We start from the raw sequence: 19,651 nt of genomic DNA on the forward strand, positions 1-19,651 counted from the left end.
ACGGATTTCTATAGGATCGTAAGCACACATTATCTAGGGGTTATCCAACAGACACGAACATTTTATTCATCCCTCTAAAAAACAGCTTACATATGGTTGTGGTACATCCCAGGCAGATGAAATCAAAGCACACAAGGGGAGGTGCTAGCAAAAGAAATACTCATTTGTGAAAATAAATAGATAACCCTTCCAATATGATGTACCACAACCACACATGAGAAAAGTCAAGAACTTATTTTATTTATTTTAAAATAAACATTGAGGATTCCCCATTACCCACCACCCTACAAAACTTCTGAATGTGGAATGTTCAACAGCCTATCCATTTTAGTAGGTTACAAAACCAGCAAAAAAAATCCAGTTGTCTAATGATGAATAATTCTGATTTTTTTTTAAAAGTAGCTGAGTACCTACTGGACAATTTCCTTAGCTAAAGGCTAAAAGTGAAATTTTAATTTCTGCACAAAAAAATACCATTAACTTAGTAGCCTTTGCTGAATAGATGGGATTAATTCTCCATAAAGTCAAAGTGGAATGGGACAACAAGCAGCATTAAGTTCATAGGCACACAGAACTAGTGCTCAAACTGCTAGCACAAATTCCCACATAGTACTTATGGCTAAGTCACTACTAAACCGTCCATCTCCAAACTTGAGACGCTCCCTACGCAACTACGGGAAGAAATCACCACTTTGAACATAAATGCCTCCATGAGAAAAGGAGAATTCAATTAGGGGTGAATCAGACAAATGATAACTGCAAATACTAGAGGCACAGCTGCTGGAGACAACCATGACATTTGTGACACTAACAATGCAGAGGGGTGAATCACATAAGCTGCTAGCTGTTGAACACGTGTTTCAAGATACAACTTTTATACACGTTTTATTTGTTGTGCTAACACCATCAGAACTGAAGCTACTGACTGTCATTTCCCTAAAACAGGGAAATCAATCTAAAACAGATACTGGTGCTTTTCAAAAGATAGCAATTTAAAGGTGGTAGCAGCAGGCATTTGATATCTTTTTTTAAGAACTTTCAAGCTGCAGGAAAAATATGACCAAGAGTGTTATGATTATCCATTAGAGATTTTCATCAATATGTGTACCAATTTAGGTGACAATACAGCAAGATCCAAGGATTAGTGATGACAATGTACCTGTCATAAGGAATGGTAAGTAGTACCAATCCTTATAAAAGCCACTGTCTCAGAGAAACTGTTAAGAAGTGTCCAAAGGTATCTATAAAATACTTCACATTAAGTACAGAAGCGGCCCATCCAGATTATTTCCCATTATGCTGCATATTTTTCAAAAAGTGCCAAACAAAGCCTAATTTGCATTTTTGGCTTTCTCTCACACATATCAGCTGTTAAAAAGCAATTTCCATGTGTTTTTAATCACAGTCATTTGGCCAGATGAACAGTGCTTGTGTCAAAGCTGGTAGCCAGCCAGCCTTCCATGTGTGACTAAGGACCCATGCATAATTTGGTACGCCTCTAAACGTTTAGTGCTCCAATTTAACCGGAAAAGCTGTGAAATGCAGTTGTTTTTAGCAAACCACACTCCACTCCTTCCATCTTCCTCTCAGGGAAAATACTTGTTTTATCAATTGCCATTGAAAAATTCTAGGCTGACTTGTAGATTTTATCCAATGTCCAAGAGTCAGACTTGCTTTTGTTCAAGCCACTTCAAATAGCTACGGAGATATTATCACCCCATAAAAGTATATTGTGTTTTACTCCTAAGCAAGGGTGAGGAATCTGAATACCATGTGCAAGGCTCAAGATGACGCTTAGGACAGTACATGCAGAGTAAAAATAGTTTCCTTCCATATCCAGGTAATATAAAGCTGACAATTGTAGTCCTGTCTTTATGGGATGAAAACAGTCCCTTTACAATAAATTTCCTGAAAGGGAGAACAAATAGATAATAACTCTTCTGGTAGCATATTATAGTACACTGGCCAGTGTGTTTTTGGCGATTAAACATAATCCTGTGAATCAGATTAATTCACTTGCTGAGTGTTCATTTGCGGCATTCCTCTGTTGGGTCTTGGGGGCCCTCCACGACCTAGAAGACAAAAATGGCATTTGATTTTTCTTTCAAATATTGTTTGTTTTGCCTTCAAGCAGATTTTCATCTGAAGTCAAGAAGCATGTGGGCAGAGCTTGTCACCACATTATTAGGTTTAAGAGGTCAATTCTTCAGTGTCCAAGTTTCACCCTTCCTGGAAGTTGTCATGCGTAAATTTGCTCATGTTCTCTAGCTAAAAGAAGAGTAGAGCTAATGGAGTATTCCACCAGTACTCATTCATTCATTCATTCAACAAGTATTTATTGAGTGCCTACTATGTGCCAGGCACTGTCATCAGGCGTTGGGAATAGATACAGCAGTGAAGACAGACAAGGTACCTGCTCTCATGGAGCTTACATTCTAGTGTACACTCTAGCTTACATTTCAGTAATAAGTAACATCATACTATCAAAATTAATAAAAGCACCAGAATGAAAACAGACCTTATTACCTAAACTGTTAAAAACTAAACTACATAACATTCAAAATTTTATGACTCATAACAGATAAAGTAACTTTTTTACATGCTGTTAAAACAGATTTTAGCTATCATTTAACTCAACTTTCATAGAATATGCTACAAGGTGGGAAAGAAGAACATAACCCACATTCACATGCAAATAACCTTTGACACTTCTGGTCAAGTAAGTAATTCCCAAGTGATCCATGAACTTTTTTTTAAATGCACCTTTTTACTGGCCAAGTGCTACTAGCATTCAAATCAAAGTACTTTGTAATTCCTCAATATACATTTTATACATGTTATGGCCAATAACTAGAGGAAACTTACTCAATGTTTTAGCCTCCTGCAAATCAGAGAACCATTTAGAACTTCAGATTATATGAAATGCTAGCTCTGACTGTAACATAGGTTAACTTCCTGACCAAATAGCAGGTCATTTTTCAATGATAAAAGACAAAACAAAAATTCTTTAAACTTAATATAATTTAGTTCAGTAAGAATTTGAGGGTTCTGTTTAAAAGTCAGAAGTCATTTGATATTTAGATCACTTAATAGTGGTCCAAAAGCTATTATAATTTCAATGAGCTCTTTTACTTCTAAATGGTTCTCTAAATGTAGCTATGGTTTGTCTGGCCATTCAAGGGTTACTGGTCCTAAAATATAATATGCATGTTTCAAAAAGGAAAGAGGAATACTAAATTTATATAAATGTTCAATCTCACTCCAAAAATGTCTTACAAAAATGTTTCATTGAGTACTTCCTAAAAACATTTAGCAGGTTTTAGGACCTGAAAAATAATTTCCAGTTGGAAAAACACTTTTTTTTGGGGAAGAGCAAATGTTCTGGTTTTGAAGACAAGTTTATATATAGTAACAGGGAAAGTCATTCAAAAATTAAAATTTGGATTCAAGATAACGTTTTAGAAACAGAGCATTTCATTTAATCCCTAGCCACAAGTCTGGAAAGGATCAGTGTATCCCTAACATGTAACCTACATGCAGACTACGAACAGCTCTTCCAAGGCCAGAACAGATCCAGCTAGGATCACCACCACAAAATATTACCTCGTGGGGCTCCCCGTGGTCCACTCTGCCCAGAGCCTCGCTTGAAATTCTGCTGATATCCATCCTAAAAGACAAGCTAGTTAGTACTGTAAAAAAGAAAGGGCAATTTTTATAAAATGCTTACCCATAACATTTGCAGAATTCCTTTTTCTTTTACACATTTCAGTGTGACATTACCAAAAGCTATTCTACAGTTACTACACTTCTACCATACTCAAGAATATTTAATGAAATAAACTTATCTGCTCTTGAAAATAAGTGTTTTTAACAGACTTTCCTGACTATTCGGACTACACAAGAAAGCAACAATTGTCATTTTCTGTAACAGAGTAGCTTGGATATAACTGAACCCCAAATTTCTTAATTACTGAGACCCATCTTGCATTTACCTACCCGCTGATAGCCAGAGTAGTCCCGGGGAGCACTGAACTGAGACTGTGTATAACCACTACTTGGAGTGTTAGAGAATGAAGGGCGGTAGCCATCATATCCTCCTAAAATTTAGGACAAAAAAAATGGTAACTTTCTGTTCTTCACAAAGAATTTGTACTTTCTTATTAATTAGAGAAATTATAAGCCATACTCATTACTATGTTACTAATTCCCTGTCCTGATCCAATCTGTTTATAAATTTCTTTAAGTACTGCCATTTACACTTATGAATATAAACGTACATACAATGATGACAAAGGGAAGAAAAAAAAATCCCATATCCTCTGGTAATACAGAAAAAGCAATTAATTCCCTGAAGATTGACGGTGACATGACAAAAACCTAAATAAAATTTCCCATTTTTGTCACCTGAATAACTACATCTAAATATATCTTTTTTAAAAAAGGTTTGTTTATTTGTTTGTTTTTTGAGATAGGGTCTCAATGTGTATGTAGCCCAGGCTAGCCTTGAACTCATGGAGATCTTCCTAGTGCCTACCTAGTGCTGGAGTTACAGGCATGCACCACCATGCCCGGCCCTAAAATGTTTAAATTCTACATAAAGACACTAATGCAGGGCTGGGGATTTAGCTCAGTGGTGCCACTGCCTACACCTCGCAAGCACAAGGACCCAAGTTTGATCCCCAGTACCAAAAAAAAAAAAAGACACTAATGCAGAGAAACATATCCTTGCCCAAAAGCATGATGTATTTTTTTTAATCTATTTTACAAAATACAAAACAACTTGAAACAATGAAAAGTCATTAGAACCTGAATTTTTATGTATTTCTTTACCTCTGAATCCATTTGCGGGGCCCCTATATCCATTCATCAAGCCTCTAGCACCACGAGAACCTCCACGGGACACACCACGACTATTATAATAAGGCTGACTGCTACGTGGAAATCCAGTGTTCTGCTGAGGAGGTTGCTGGTGGTTACCAGTCACTTGATGGGGCTGGTCCTGGGAACCATGGTAAGTGCCAACCACTACAAGAAAAAAGTACAATCATTGTCCACACATGTGTAACAGCTCATTAATACTTGCTGTCCTGCAGTCTCCTCAAAGCTTATTTTATCTTTAAATAAAGTTGCATACTAAGAACAGAGGAAAACCACATATTAACGAAGTCTTTGTTGTTCTCCCATCTTCAGATTAAGCTAAGAGAGGTAAAATTCTCCACAGCAATTCTCAAAGTACTCTCACAGGAGGGTAAACAATTCCATCTTTCCAAACAAATGATTTGAAATGATTATATATCTGTATCTATCTACCTACCTAAATACATACACATATATATGGGGGGAAACAGGGTCTCACTCTGTAGTTCAGGCTGGCCTTGAACTCACTATGTAGCTGAGGCTGGCCTCAAAGTTTTGGTGATCCTCCTGCCTCAGCCTGCCTAATGCTGAGATTACAGGAGTGTACCATCATCCCTGACCAGAACTGTATACTATTAACATCTAAAAACCTTTTAGCACAAGGGACAATAAGTCCAAAGATTTATGTGCTGAAACAGTGCAATGACCATTTTGAGCCATTTAATTACTTTTTATTATATAGCTACTTAGTGGTAGTTTGTTTTACATTTCCCTTGGTACTTAGTGAAACATACAAAGCCACAGACTCATAGCTCAGCAATTACATGACAGAACATGCCATCAATTACACAGATAAATGAACAGAAGCCTTCCAACTTACAGCTCTTAATGCCTGGCTTCATTCAAAGTATGGCCAGTTTAAAAGACAGTTAAAGAGCTGGGAATTTAGCTCAGTGGTTTCGCTGCCTGCCTTGCAAGCACAAGGACCAGAGTTCGATCCCCGGTACAAAAAAAAAAAAAAAAAAAAAAAAAAAAAAAAAAGACAGTTAAATGGTACACTGGCATTCAATCCAGTTGAAAATAAGGTATATAGAAGGCTCACATTGCCTTGAATATATACCCACCCACTTCTAAAATAAAGAGTTCTGGAATATAGTAAACTTCAAAAAATTAATACCAAGGTGCATTTCTGATATTAATTACAATGGTTATGTTGTGCCCGAGTCGTGAAGTCCCCAAAGGCCACCAAGGAGTCACGTCCAATGCAATTGCAAGAGGAATTTATTGCAAGCTCGAGCCTGGACTCTCAGGTGTCACCGTCACAGCGGCTTCAGACCAAGAGCCCAGATCCAACTTTGAACCAAGTTTATATAGGATTTTTCTGTTACTATTTTTAGTTTTCCCTTATCATCAAGGGGCATCAGGAGGGCACACTGGAACATGACCTAATGCTTACATTTGCAAATTTATTATGGGGTGCTGGGAGGGTACGTATTGGAAAGTTACCTAAGGCCTTTAGAGAATTCCTCTTTTCAGTAGACAATTAATTCCTCTTTTCTGACTTTTGCTAACTAAGATATATGGCTATCTATGTCCACTATAATTAAATCCTATATCAGCTATAACTAATTCCTATATTGATTAGATCACCCAAAAAGAAGCTTTTATATCAACTATACTTAATTCCTATATTAATTGAATTACATAAAAAGAAGCTTATCTTAAAAAGAGAAATAGAAGCAGGGTGGAGATGCTCTAAAAGAGGAAATGCAATTGTCAAAGCACAGAGAAACTGCCTCATAGAATGGAATTTTTCAGAAAGGAACTTTTGCATTTACTCTATTCTGGGTAAGGGGCATGGAGCCCACCATGACCTGGAAACTTGGTCCTCAGTTATAATTCACAGGGGAAGCAAAAGAAGGTACTCTAAGTACCTTTGAAAGTGAGGAATGTAACGGAACGAAGGAAGGCCCTCAACCCGGGAATACTGATGAGCAGTTGCTAGACTGGCCCAAGTATCCATTTTTGGGGAAGAAAAAGAAGTTGTGACTTAAAAATCTATACCTGACCTACTTCACACCCTCAAAAACCTATTGCTATTTTCCAATAAAAAACCCAGAGAATGCCTGAGGAGAGAAGAGAAGGGCCATGGATCCTCTGAACTACTTACTGACCAACTACACCACTCAAAGTGTAATGTTTCTACAGACTGCCTTTGATTACATCCCCAAAATCTAAACAAAACAGGACTGGGGATGCAGCTCAGTGGTGCCACCACCTGCCTAGCAAACACAAAGTACTGAGCTCAATCCCTGGTACCAAAAATTTAAAAATAAACAAACAAAAAATTTAAACAAGGGATGGTCTTTATTTTAAAATATCAGAATTCCTAATTAAGCATATACTCCATGAAGAAAAGCCAAATATCCTTGTGAGATACTTTCCATATTATTCTTGATTAGATACTAACTCAAGTTAAAAGTAAAACTGCTAGAATGTTTAGGATACAAGGATTTGTTCAACAAATACCAGAATGTCTATAATGTGCCAGGCACGTTCCTAGACACACAGGATGTCAGTTGCCAGCACAGACGTGCACACGTAACTTTATTCTAATGACAGATAATTAAGTAGAATGAATGAGTCACCAAGAGCGAGCTGTATTCGGAAAGGGTGAAGAGAGATCCCTGACAAGTGATATTTGAGCAGACCTCAAGAAAAGCAGCAAGCAGTGCAGCAATAATTGAGAGAACTATCCTACAACATGGTTGCCGACTCCTTATAATTTACTGAGAGCAGACTTTGTGTTCCTGTTTTTAATAAATGATAAATACAGGAGCTAATACGCTGTCAGCTCAATTCAGCCATTCCACAATGTATACAAATTTCAAAACATCAACTCATGCAATGCTAAGTATATACGTATTTGTCAATTCAAAATAAAAGTATTGCCAGGCATGGTGACACACAACTGCAAACAATCCCAGCACTAGGGAGGCTGAGGCAGGAGGACTGCTGCAAGTTTGAGGCCAGCCCGGGCTACATAGTGAGTTCAAGGCCAGGAGGAACTACACAGCGAGACCCTGTATCAATCAATTAATCGATAAATCAATAATAACATTGGCTGCACATGTTGGTGCATACCTACAATCCCAACCCTGGAAGGTTGAGGCAGGAATTCAAGGCCAGCCTGAACTACACAGTGATACCTTATCTCAAACACCAAAAATACATAAATACACAAAGTATATCAACATAATGTCTAACAGTTCTAAATGTACTTGTTCCACAACTAATTTTTTAACACATGGCAATGAAGCAGTCAAAAAAGCCCAGTTTTATTATTCAGAAGATAATCACAGCCTAACTGTTAAATTTCCTGTCAGATTATGGCTAACTCACCCTCCATACTCAGCAGATATTAGATACTAGAGATATGCAGAAATTTTCTACTGAAAAATCTATAGTGTTGAGTCAAGAAATTGAACAATTAGAAAATTCCACATATTTTTAAAACCAGTTCGGTAGAATTAGAGTATTAACTCCTATGATCAATAGGACTTGTTTGTTGTGGGGTTCCAATTATGTCCCAGGAATTAATCAAAGACCTAAAAATGGTATTTCATGTTTTATAAAACATTAAGTCTAAAATATCTCCACCCACACTATTATGGTGACAGGTATAGGATGTGCCTAAATTGTGAGCTTATTTGTCAAGAATTGCTTCAGCCTACTCCATAAAATACTATACATTCACCAATGAGACATATGCAGAAGTTGTACTATTATTTAGTATAGTAAGAAGCAAGGAAGCCCTTACTGTTTCTAAGCTTCACATAATTGACTTATTGGTAGCTATGATGCTAGCAGGCTCTAAGCAATTAACTAAAAGTTGACCTAAATAAAAGTTTATCAGCTGGGGATTTAGCTCAGCGGTTTGGTGGCCTGCCTTGCAAGCGCCAAGGACCCGAGTTCAATCCCCGGTACCAAAAAAAAAGTTTATCATAGTATAAACAAGTTTAACATTTAATTCCAATAAAATTACATAATAAAACTGGTACATTATAAAAGCTTAGTAACCAAAGCAAAAAAAAAAAAAAAAAAAAAAAAAAAAAAAAGAGTACAGCCTCCAAAAGGGCATAATCTTAATTTAACCTACAGTTACCAATGAAAAAGTTTCTACAGTCTACTACTCTAAAACACTGCTGCCTGATCTGTGGTGACACCGTTGTTAACTGCTAGAGAGCACACAGGCAACAAAGTGAGCCTGGTTTTCCTACCCGTTTGAAGCTGTTCTTGCTGGAGCTCTGTCTGCTCCACTTGGTGAGGCTGACTGGAGAAGCTCTGGTTGTAACTGGACTGGTACTGGTTTTGCTGTTTTAAAGTTTCTGGTTCATTAACAGGAGGAACTGGGGCATTCATATTGAATACCTGCAAGTGAATGAAGTGACTGATTAGCTCATCCCTTTACTCCCTGCATTGAACACGGCAGATCTCAGTGCCGGCTTTCCCACAAATGTAACTGAAGATCACTGAAGTTTCAAACACATAAGTAAGGTACATTACAATAAAAAACACAATAAGAAAAACATTCAGTGCACTTCAAAGTAAAAAAGATGCAAACTCATGAAGCAGTACCACTTGCAGAAAGTTAATCTATGAACTGAGTTGAATGTTTGATTCATTTAACACATTTTTGATATTTTTAATGAAGAGTATTTTAAGAAATTAACTCTGAACACTCCTCTGAGCACTGACTTAGTTGTATTTGCTTTTTTCTTTTTTTTTGGAGACAGGGTCTCACTCTGTAGTTCGAGCTGACCTTGAACTCATTATGTAACCCAGACTGGCCTAGAATTCACAGCAGTCTTGCCTCAACCTCCCAGGTGGCTGGGGTTACAGGTATTGTGCCATGACGCCCAGCTGTTTTCATTGTCATTTTCTACAAATTCTCTAAAGATACTTGTAGATGAACCAAGGTGAAGCATAACGTCTTAATTTTATTTTGCAAAACTGCAGTGAAACAAAAGATTAAGCAAATAGGGCAAACATCAACTGTCAAATTTAGATGATGATTATATGGATAGTAAGTCTATTTCTTTGTATGTTTAAACTGTTAGTTTAGTTCAAAAGGGTAAAACTACCAAATAAGAAGATGCAGGTATATAGAACTTATAAGGCTGAAATTTATCTCTGAGATTGTTGACATTCGGTGTTTAAATTCAATTAAATATACCCTACAGTTAAAACAGATGCAGACTGAACTCAGTTAAATGAAGCCTCTTTGCTGAACAGCTAGCATGAATTCACTACACATTGGGCATTTAGTGTCAGCTGAACTGACTTGCTTACCGTTTGCATGGATTGGAATGGAGCTGCGTTTACATTGATTCCACTGCTATGTAAAGGTTTGCTTGTCCCAGCCTGGAAAACCTGAGGCTGAGAAGCAGCAGGAAGGGATGAGGATGCTGTAGTCTGGTCTGTATTTAGAGACATTGTTGCCTAAACAAAAGGAAACAAACAGATGCACTTTAGCAGTAAACTAACCCAAACTTTTTGTGGATTAACAAGATCAACTACCGCCCCCCAAAAAAGATCCAGAAAGTCACTATATTAACCCCTAAGTGCCTCTGCCTAATGCACAAGTCAGTGCATATGAATGAATTCATCGAGTTTGCACATCCTGAGAACAGAACTTACCTGAATCTGATCCATGGGTTCCTTTTGTGGCCGCTGCTCCGTTGCATGTGAGGGCTGGTACAAGGGTTGAGATGCTGTGTATCCCTCGCTCGTCGATGAAACCAAAGGAACCTAGATAGAAGAAATCCAAGCTTTGTTCTTCTTACAAAATTAACTGGTCAAGATAAACCAACCCTAAAACAGAGAGGGCTAAGAAATATATTACCTGTACTTTCTGCACCTGTAGACTACACAACCTCACACATTTTAAAAGTTAAATATACCTGAGACTAATTGAAGCCCTCTAGCTTCTAAGAGGGCAAAACTTGTTCTAAATTTTAGAATTATATCTAAAATATGCCTTCTAAAATTGGACTCAGGTTGAAATTAAAAAGCTTCTTTGATTTTAATAATTTTATATACACAAGTAACAAAAATAATTTTAAAAGTTACCAAAGAATGTAACAAGGACAAAAAAAAAAAAAAAAGGCTGGTAACTACTAATGCCAATGAATATGTAACAGAAGACTTAAGACTCTGATCAAATGCAGACACAGGTTCGTAAGAGGCACAGAAAACAAACTTGAAAAAAACAACATTCTTACCTGTGTAGCTTCTGGTTGTACAGAAACTTGATTAGGCTGAGCAAGTCTAGATTCAGAATGAACTGCAAAATGGACAGGATTATTATTTTAAGTAATCAAAAAAAATATTTTTTTTTGTTTTGTTTTTTTGAGACAGGGTCTCACTATGTAGTTCAGACCGCCCTGGAACTATGTAGCCCAGGCTGGTTTCAAACTCACAGCAATCCTCTTGCCTCAGCCTCCAGGCATGCACTACCATGCCCAGCTTAATCAAATTTCTTAAGAGATACCTAAGTACCTTTTACATAGCTGCTAATGCAAATTTCTAAGGGTTCTAGGATTACAGGATTACAAACATGGGCCACAATCCTAACACTTGTGAGGCTGAGGCAGGAGGATTGCCTTGAGTTTGAGGCCAGCCTGGACTACACAGCCAGACCGTCTCAAAAAAAATAAAAATTAAAAAAAAAAAAAAAATCAATTCTTTTCATTTGTAAAATTTCATAAGTAAAATGTCCAAGAGAAAGTATAAACAAAGAGGTACAGAAAATAACCTAGATTCAATATAAAAGTTGCACAATGAAGCTTTTATGGGGGGCGCTTTCTGCCATATATTTTTAATTTTTTTTAAGTACAAGGATTATAGGAATCTGCCACTACACCCAGCCTTGTTTTTTGGTTTTGTTTTGATGTGATAGTAGAGATTGAATCCAGGGTCGTTGAAATGAGCTACATCCCTAGCCCTTTGCATTTTTAAGACACTGTCTGCCTACACTGCCCAGGTCTCTGAGCTTGAACAGCGTAAGAAGTAGCACTGCCCATACTCAGGTTCTTGGTTAGATTATCAACTTTCAATATAATCTTAAAATATTTCCACAGGGGAATAAAAAGTAAAATACATAAATACACCTTTTAAAAGCCTGTTATTTCAAAAGAAAAAAAATGATGTGCTACTAAAAGCCTGTTATTTTATACCCAACCACAGTTAAATACTCAAAAATACAGAACCACAGCTGGGCGTGACACCACACTACTCTGGGAAGCAGAAGCAGAAACATAAGTTCAAATTTCACCTGGGCAACTCAGCAAGACCATTCTCAAAATAAAAATTTTTAAAAGGGCTGGGGACACAGCTCAGTCTAATGGTCGGAAGGCCCTGGTTCAATCCTCAGTACCACCAAAAAATTTAAAAAAAGAAAGAAACAAAACAATAAACAACCAACGAAAAGCAAAACCCAGAATCACACACTGGTTGGTCTTTTAGAAACCACAGATTTTTACTGGAGAGTCTGATGGACTGAGCTTTATCTAAATATCTAAGATGGTTACAGGTTACATCAGCAAGTATCACAGCTTGGCATGGCTTAGCAACTGGTAAAACTACACATTCTCGTCCTGACAAAATTCATAAAATGAACATTAAAGAACTGTGACACAATGATAAATTTAACTGTATTGTTTGCTTTATATGTACCAATAAACTTAATTAAAACAACTGTGACAGACAGCTTTCTAGCACAATTGATCCTTGTTCTCTAACTCTTAGTAGAGATGGGACAGAGATATGAGCTCCTTTTACTGTGGAGAATTCCTATCTTACCAAATTAATTGTCACTGAACATGCTTTTGCCCACACTATTCTAGAACATTCAAGACTATGCAACATTAAAGGTCACATAGCACTTTGTATCACTAACACTGACACACACTGGGGAAAAACTATGAAGACTCAAAATTATTAATGTTTCTAGAGAGGTACAAAACTCAATACAAGACACTACTTAATTCTGCCACTTTAAGACAATAAAGAGTTGAAACTGCAACTCATTTATCCTTTCATTTTTCCTTTTTAAGTGTTCCCTTACTCCACATTCTTATGTCTCATTTTCATTTAGGGAATAAAATGTTCAGAAATTGTCCTAAAAAGATGGCAGCATCCACAGAAAGCCACCTCCATTATTTTTAATCTCAAGAAAATTTTGTGGGGTTTTGTTTTATGACAGTCTTACTATGTATTCCAGGAGCCCGGGGTTGGCATCAAACCTCCTGCCTTAGCCACCAGAGTGACAGGATTACAGGTGTGCACCACCATTCCTGATTTCCTTCCAAAGATTAATTTTGAAATTAAAAAAAAAAAATCATACAAAATTTTACTTATGCCCATTACAAAAAATCAGGCAACTGATCTATAGTGGTATAAATAAGTGAGTAGTTACCATGGAGTTAGGGGAGAGGTGGATACAGTCAGTAACTAGTGACTGAAAAGGAAGACAAAACAGGTTTCTGGGGTACTAATGATGTTCCATTTCTTGATCTGGATACCAGTGTGTTCAGTCTGTGAAAACTCATCAAATTTGCATGCATTTTTCTGTGTCTATAAGCCAATAAAGAGTTTTAAAAATTATGGAACTATAGTCATGATTCACATTACAAGATAAACATGTAACAATTCCTAACAAAGACAAGATTAAAAGTTAAGCAATCATTAAAGGGGGAAAAAAATTAACTTTCACAAACTTAATAAAACGTGAAAGCACTAGTGGGTCCTCCATTGCTCTGCACATAAAGAGTACCATTACTAACCAGGAGGGCAAACCAGCTGGGGCATGTCCATGTTTTGTGCTGGATTCATAGGTTGTGCAGATACAATGGCAGGATCGAGAGTCTGGTTTTCAAAATCCAGCATTGAATCCTACAAGTAAAGTTAGGATATAAAGCAGTTAAGCCAAACAGTGTAAACACTGAAATTTTCTGTTTCAGTATTTTACTCAAATGCACCCACCTGTATGAAATTATAGGGCCCCTGCATTTGTGCCATAAGATCTTGTACTCGCTGTCTTCTCACAAGGGGATCTGCCTGAGCCACTGGAGTCAACGAGTGGGGCTCTGGGACTGAAGGAGACGCAGCCTGAGGTTGCTGCTGGAGTGAATTTACCACCTAGGTGGGAGAGAAGGTGGTGGCAGAGTACATAAGTTCCCAAACTGCGCATCATGTCATCCGTGCAACAGAACAGGCTCAGCTACTCAGCTGCACCAACTTATCCAACATTTAGCATTCCAATCAACATCCACACTTCTATAGTGCTTTTAATTCCAATGGATCATTATGCAACTTTTTCATAGTTACTTTTTAAACTGCTTTCAAAGAATAACTTCTTCCAAAAATAACATATTTTGATTAAACTGTTAGTCTTTCCATAATAACAGAATCTAGACGCCAACCATAGATTTATCTCAGCACCTTGAAGAATACTGATTGTTGCTACCACCGAAATTTAGGTTTCTCTCATCTCTCTGCTAACACACTAGGATCAAGACATTGTCACCTCAACTAAACTGCTACAAAAATCAAAGTTCATTCAATCTAGTCTCCTTCCCAGCCCTAATAATTCTGATTATTTTTCTTTTATAAAAAAGCACAGCTTCACTTGGAAATTCTAACTTTTATTTTAACAGTTATATTCTTTCTCTGGCTTTTAAGCTTGGGAAAGTCATATCGTTGAACCTGAGAAAATCATTATCTTGTTCTCTTTATAAACAACCAACACTGAGATAAAAATCACTTACATTGTTTATCATGAAAAACCAATTTAGCTGTCTATCAAACTCAGGATGCTACAGAAATTTCTGGAATCCCATATGAGCTTTCTGTTGAATTATCAAGAGGCAAGACTGACAGACTGGGTAAAGAATTTACTCGAGAAGAATACTTAGCAGAAATACTGCCCCATGAAACCCTCACAATTTACTGAATGTTCGTCAAATAAGGAACACATTTCAGAAATATTACCGGAGAGTTAGAAAATTACACCAAAAAGATCTATAGAATGGTAGTTTATGTAGGAAATGTGCCAAACAGTGGGACTTTGTGCTTGCGAGGCAGGTACTAGAACCACTAAGCTAAATCTCCCGCCCTTTTTTCGTTGCTGTTTAAATCAAATCTCAGTATATACCCCAGGCTGGACTAAAACTCATTATGTAGCCAAGAGACCTCAAATCTGCAATCCTGCCTCAGCCTCCCAAAGAATGAGATTACAGGTTTGTGCTACCACCTCTAGCTTTTTTGCTGTATTTTATAGGCAAAGCACAACTAAGGAGAGGTCCACATATATTAATTCAAGCTAACTTTTCCTGTAAGTAACTTGTGCAAATGAATAGGACAGTTTTGGGGAAGTCACTATTAAGTGAGTCAATGAACTCAAGACGAAATCCTGAAAAAAGATTTACTATAAGCTGAGAGACAACACCAAGAAACACTGAAGAAACCTAGAGCCTGGCAACGAGCAGCATTAGAATGAAAGAGAAGACCGAGACAACACACCAACAGGTTTTCTATGAAGCTATTGACATGAGATTTTTAGAGAGCATCCTGATACACTGTAAGAGTCAGGCAGGCCAGGGACTTGGCTCAGTGATTCTGCTGCCCGCTTTGCAAGAGCAAGGCCCAGAGCTCGATCCCCGGCACCAAAAAAAAAAAAAAAAAGTTTGGGGCCAGTAATTTAACTCAGCAGCACTGTGCCTGCTTTGCAAGCACAAGGTTCTGAGTTCAATACCGGTACCAAAAAAAAAGTCAGGCAAATCCATAGATAACACTGTATAAAATAATTTACAATCAAATCAGCCACCAGCAAATTCTAATACACATCCAACAAGAATAAACAAATCATTTTTGTTTTTTGTTTTTTTTTTTTGGTACCGGGGATCGAACTCAGGTCCTTGTGCTTGCAAGGCAGGTGCCAGAACCACTGAGCCAGATCCCCAGCCCAAACAAATCATTTTTAAATACAACAGTCTTGTGTTGAGTTTGCTAGTATAATAAATACAATTAACAATCTTACTTTATTCACAGAGAAAAATTACTAATCAAAGACAAAAACATCAACTAGGAATACAGAGAACTCTCACCTCAACAGTTTCCACTGTCCACTCATCTACCTGCTCCTTCTCCCCACTGCTGAACTGGGTTTCTGCCATAAATTGTCTATTTACATACTGCAAAGAAAAGTGAATGTCTGAGATATCTGTTTGAAAGGCAAAAAAATAAAACTAGCATTACTTTTTTTAAAAAAAAATCATACCTCTGTTGATTCAACTTCACTTTGCTCGGTGTATTCTTCTGCTGGCTCAGGTTCTAAGAGGTTAAAAAAAATTGATTAAAAAAAAAAAAGATGAAAAACTTAAGATTTAAGTCAGTGAAGGTGGTCTGTATGACACTGTAATGGTGGAAAGTTGGCATGATACATTTGTCCAAATCTACAGAGGGACCCTGTCTCAAAAGAAAAAAAAAAAAAAAAAAAAAAAACAAAAAAAAAAAAAAAAAAGCAGAGGCTGATGACAGCTCAATGCAAAGGTCTTGGGTTCAATCTCCAGTACAAAACAAAGTACTGCCTTATGTTGTTTCTCTACTACTATATATTCCACCAAAGTGCAATCTCCCCTTCTGTTTTCTGCTCTAACACTTGTACAGAGTTCACCATGCAGGACCAGGGATTTAGCTCAGTGGTGCCAAGTACAAGGTCCTGAGTTTGATTCCCTGGTACCAAAAAAATAAATAAAGTTCATAATGTGCCAGGCACTATACATGGCCTTCACATATTTCTTTCTGCATAGAGAAACCTGAGCTCAAACAGCTTTTTTTTTTTCACAAGCTTTAATAATTTTCCCAAAGTTACACAGCTACTAAGTTTGAAGTTAAGATTTGAATTCAAATAGTCTGATTCTAGAATCTATGACTTAAAACCATTACAAGATTTACGTTCCAATAACTTGTCCAATTGTACTCAGACTTTTACTCAAAACTCAAAAGAAGTCACCATCATGGTCTAGCTACACAGTGTTGCACTAGGTATTAAAATTAATCAGAAAAGACCTCTTGTCACTGAGGAATCTGTAACTCAAGATTATCAAAATTATGTGGGGTGTGGTGGTGCTCAGCTATAATCCCAGCACTCAGGAGACTGAGACAAGAAGACAATCGAGGCCAGCATGGGCTGTAAATTCAGGGCCAGTCTGAACTACAAAGCCAGATCCTGTTCTCAAAAAAAAAAAACAACCTGTAAGACAAATGACTAAGCCTGACTGCTTCAGGGAATTACTCGATGTGTTTTGTCTCTTCAAACTCTAAGTGTACATATATAACCCTAAGGAACGCACTCACAGCAAAGAAAAGTAAAGCTCATCGTCCCCAGCTGAACACTCACCAGCTTCAGTGACCTGGTCTTCCACTGTAGGTGCTGAGGCTGCTTCCTCTTCCTCACACAGCCCATTCTGGTGGTTGTGGGTACTGTCAAAGTAGTTTGACTGAAACACGCGCTCAACAATTTCCTTTAGAGCTTTATCTAAAGATGAATATAGAGTGTTAGACTATTTGACAATACACAGCTTGAAAAAAAATTCAATATTCTTCAAAATAAGGAAAAACCCACCTAATCAACTGTTACTAAAACATCTATACACATAAAAAGATTAAATTTTTCACCAACAGAAATGTATTACATAGTGATAGGGATCATGAACTTATATACTTTTGTGAGTTTCTGGATTTTTTTTCTACACAGTTCAGGCTGGCCTCGGACTCTCAGCAATGCTCTTGCCTCAGTCTCCCTAGTGCTGTGATTACAGGCACGTGCCGCTACACTTGGCCAAAACATTGTTTTTAAGTACTGGATAAGCTGACAACATTTATTCATTCAATAAGCATTTATTTAACATCTGCTGTACATTAAGCAATACCCTAGCTCCTGAGGATAGAAGTATAAAAAGCAAAGCATCTTCCTTTTGCTGAACTTACAATCTAACACAGAAGGCATCAAACACAGGAATGACACTACACAGGTAGAATGGATTGGACCTAAGTCAGGGTTGAGACTGAGTTGAGATATATAAAGTGAGTTAAACAGAGAAAGGTTTAATAAAGGGAGAGCATAGAGCACCGACAAAAGTCCTGCACAAAAGAAGGGTACCAAATGTGAGAAAAGGAAAGGCTGCCACTGCAGCTGAAGTATAGGAAATAAGAAAAGGGGTAGGGAAAGATGAGGCTAGGAAACACTGGCTAAGAACCAGACCATGAATAGCCTTGAGATTAGATAAACCTGGTGAAACTAAGCCTTTAAAGATTTTAAAGTTTTTGGTTTGGTTTGTGTTCCTGGGCATCGACACTAACCTTCATCCCCAAACTTTTTTTTTTTTTTTAATTAAGCCTATTGGTACATTTTAGGTATATAGTAAAGTTACATTCATTATTGGGATCTTGTACCTTTACATGACAGGTCATGGTTCTCTTTTTTTTCCCCTTGGCCCTGTATCCCCAACCTTTTAATTTTTACTTTGATCCAAGGTCTCCCTGAGTCACTAAGTCATTCAGGCAAGGTTTAAACTTGCTACAGTCATCCTGCCTCAGCCTCCCACAGTACTGAGATTTACAGACATGCCCCACCATGCCCAGCTCTTTAAAATTTTTTAAAGGGTGAAACAGGAATGAATTCAGTTAAGCAACTACATTAGAAAGGCAAAGCAGCAACAAGGTGGTACATGTCTATAATCCCAGCAATCTGGGAGCCTGAGGCAAGAAGAATGTCATCAAATTTGAGGCCAGCTTGGATTACACAGTGAGTGTTCAAGGCCAGCCTGAACTACATAGTGAGTTCCTATATTAAGAAAACAAAACAAAAAGATTAAAAGAGATAGACATAAAAGTGGCAGACAGAGTTAAGTAGACTGATTCAAAAGACATTTTAAAAGGTGAAAACTTGGTACACTAGGAGACACAAAAGGAAATCTGAGAGTTGATATATAAAGAATTATTCTCAATTTTAGGGGCTTGTGTAGCAGATCTACATGCAGCAGAGTCAATCCCTAACTTGGTCACTGTAGAGAAAAACAAAAACTTCAAGAGCCATATTACATTCAACTACTGTAAAATTAACCCTAATCAGACCAACAACTCTATGAATGATGAACACCTCCTGTGTTTACCTTCAGACTGATTCAGAAGTATCTGTTTTTAGAAACTTACAAAATCTAACTATACTTAAAAAATTAATTTGCATACATTAGTACCTTTCCATTAGCTAGCTATACGATATTATATTCCTAAAATGTGAGATCATGAGTAGGTAGAAAATGTCCCTGATGGCCCCGGGATTTAGCTCAGTAGTTGCATTGCCTGCCTCACAAGCGAAAGGTTCCGAGTTTGATCCCCAGTACAAAAAAAAAAAATCACAAATGCAAGAAAATGTGCCTGAAAAAAAAGGTGCAAGCTGGGCTGGGGGTTTAGCTCAGTGGAACCGCACCTGAGTATAATTCCCCAGGTGGGGGGGGGTGCTTGAGCAAGAGCTTAGAGGTTTTAACACTTGTCACTCATCAATAAATGCCCTACAGGTTTGATGCAAAACTACTTTTAAAAAAAACTACCTTTTTTAAGCTAACAATTTTGCAAAGCAGAGTACAGCTTTTTTTTTTTTTTTGGTACCAGAGATGGAACTCGGGACCTTGCACTTGTGAGGCAGGCAGCAGAACCACTGAGTTAAATC

The 19,651-nt window shown here is 37.4% G+C and overlaps 1 protein-coding gene across 1 annotated transcript in view; it reads right to left on the reverse strand.

Moving 5' to 3' along the window:
- Window positions 1-1,392: 1,392 nt before the first annotated feature.
- Window positions 1,393-19,651, reverse strand: part of Caprin1 (cell cycle associated protein 1) — a gene marked incomplete at its 5' end in the record, with an annotated part of 36,471 nt that continues 18,212 nt past the window's right edge. Inside the window, 13 exons of the mRNA XM_010612694.1 lie at window positions 1,393-2,072; window positions 3,604-3,667; window positions 3,997-4,097; window positions 4,831-5,025; window positions 9,138-9,288; window positions 10,210-10,359; window positions 10,558-10,668; window positions 11,142-11,203; window positions 13,704-13,812; window positions 13,903-14,058; window positions 16,026-16,112; window positions 16,199-16,251; window positions 17,321-17,458. Of these exons, the coding sequence (XP_010610996.1) occupies window positions 2,008-2,072; window positions 3,604-3,667; window positions 3,997-4,097; window positions 4,831-5,025; window positions 9,138-9,288; window positions 10,210-10,359; window positions 10,558-10,668; window positions 11,142-11,203; window positions 13,704-13,812; window positions 13,903-14,058; window positions 16,026-16,112; window positions 16,199-16,251; window positions 17,321-17,458 (1,442 nt within the window). The remainder of the gene's footprint in view (window positions 2,073-3,603; window positions 3,668-3,996; window positions 4,098-4,830; window positions 5,026-9,137; window positions 9,289-10,209; window positions 10,360-10,557; window positions 10,669-11,141; window positions 11,204-13,703; window positions 13,813-13,902; window positions 14,059-16,025; window positions 16,113-16,198; window positions 16,252-17,320; window positions 17,459-19,651) is intronic.

Source organism: Fukomys damarensis, unplaced genomic scaffold (genome assembly GCF_012274545.1).
Source record: "Fukomys damarensis isolate Sample0158 unplaced genomic scaffold, DMR_v1.0_HiC HiC_scaffold_27, whole genome shotgun sequence".
Lineage (NCBI taxonomy): Eukaryota > Metazoa > Chordata > Mammalia > Rodentia > Bathyergidae > Fukomys > Fukomys damarensis.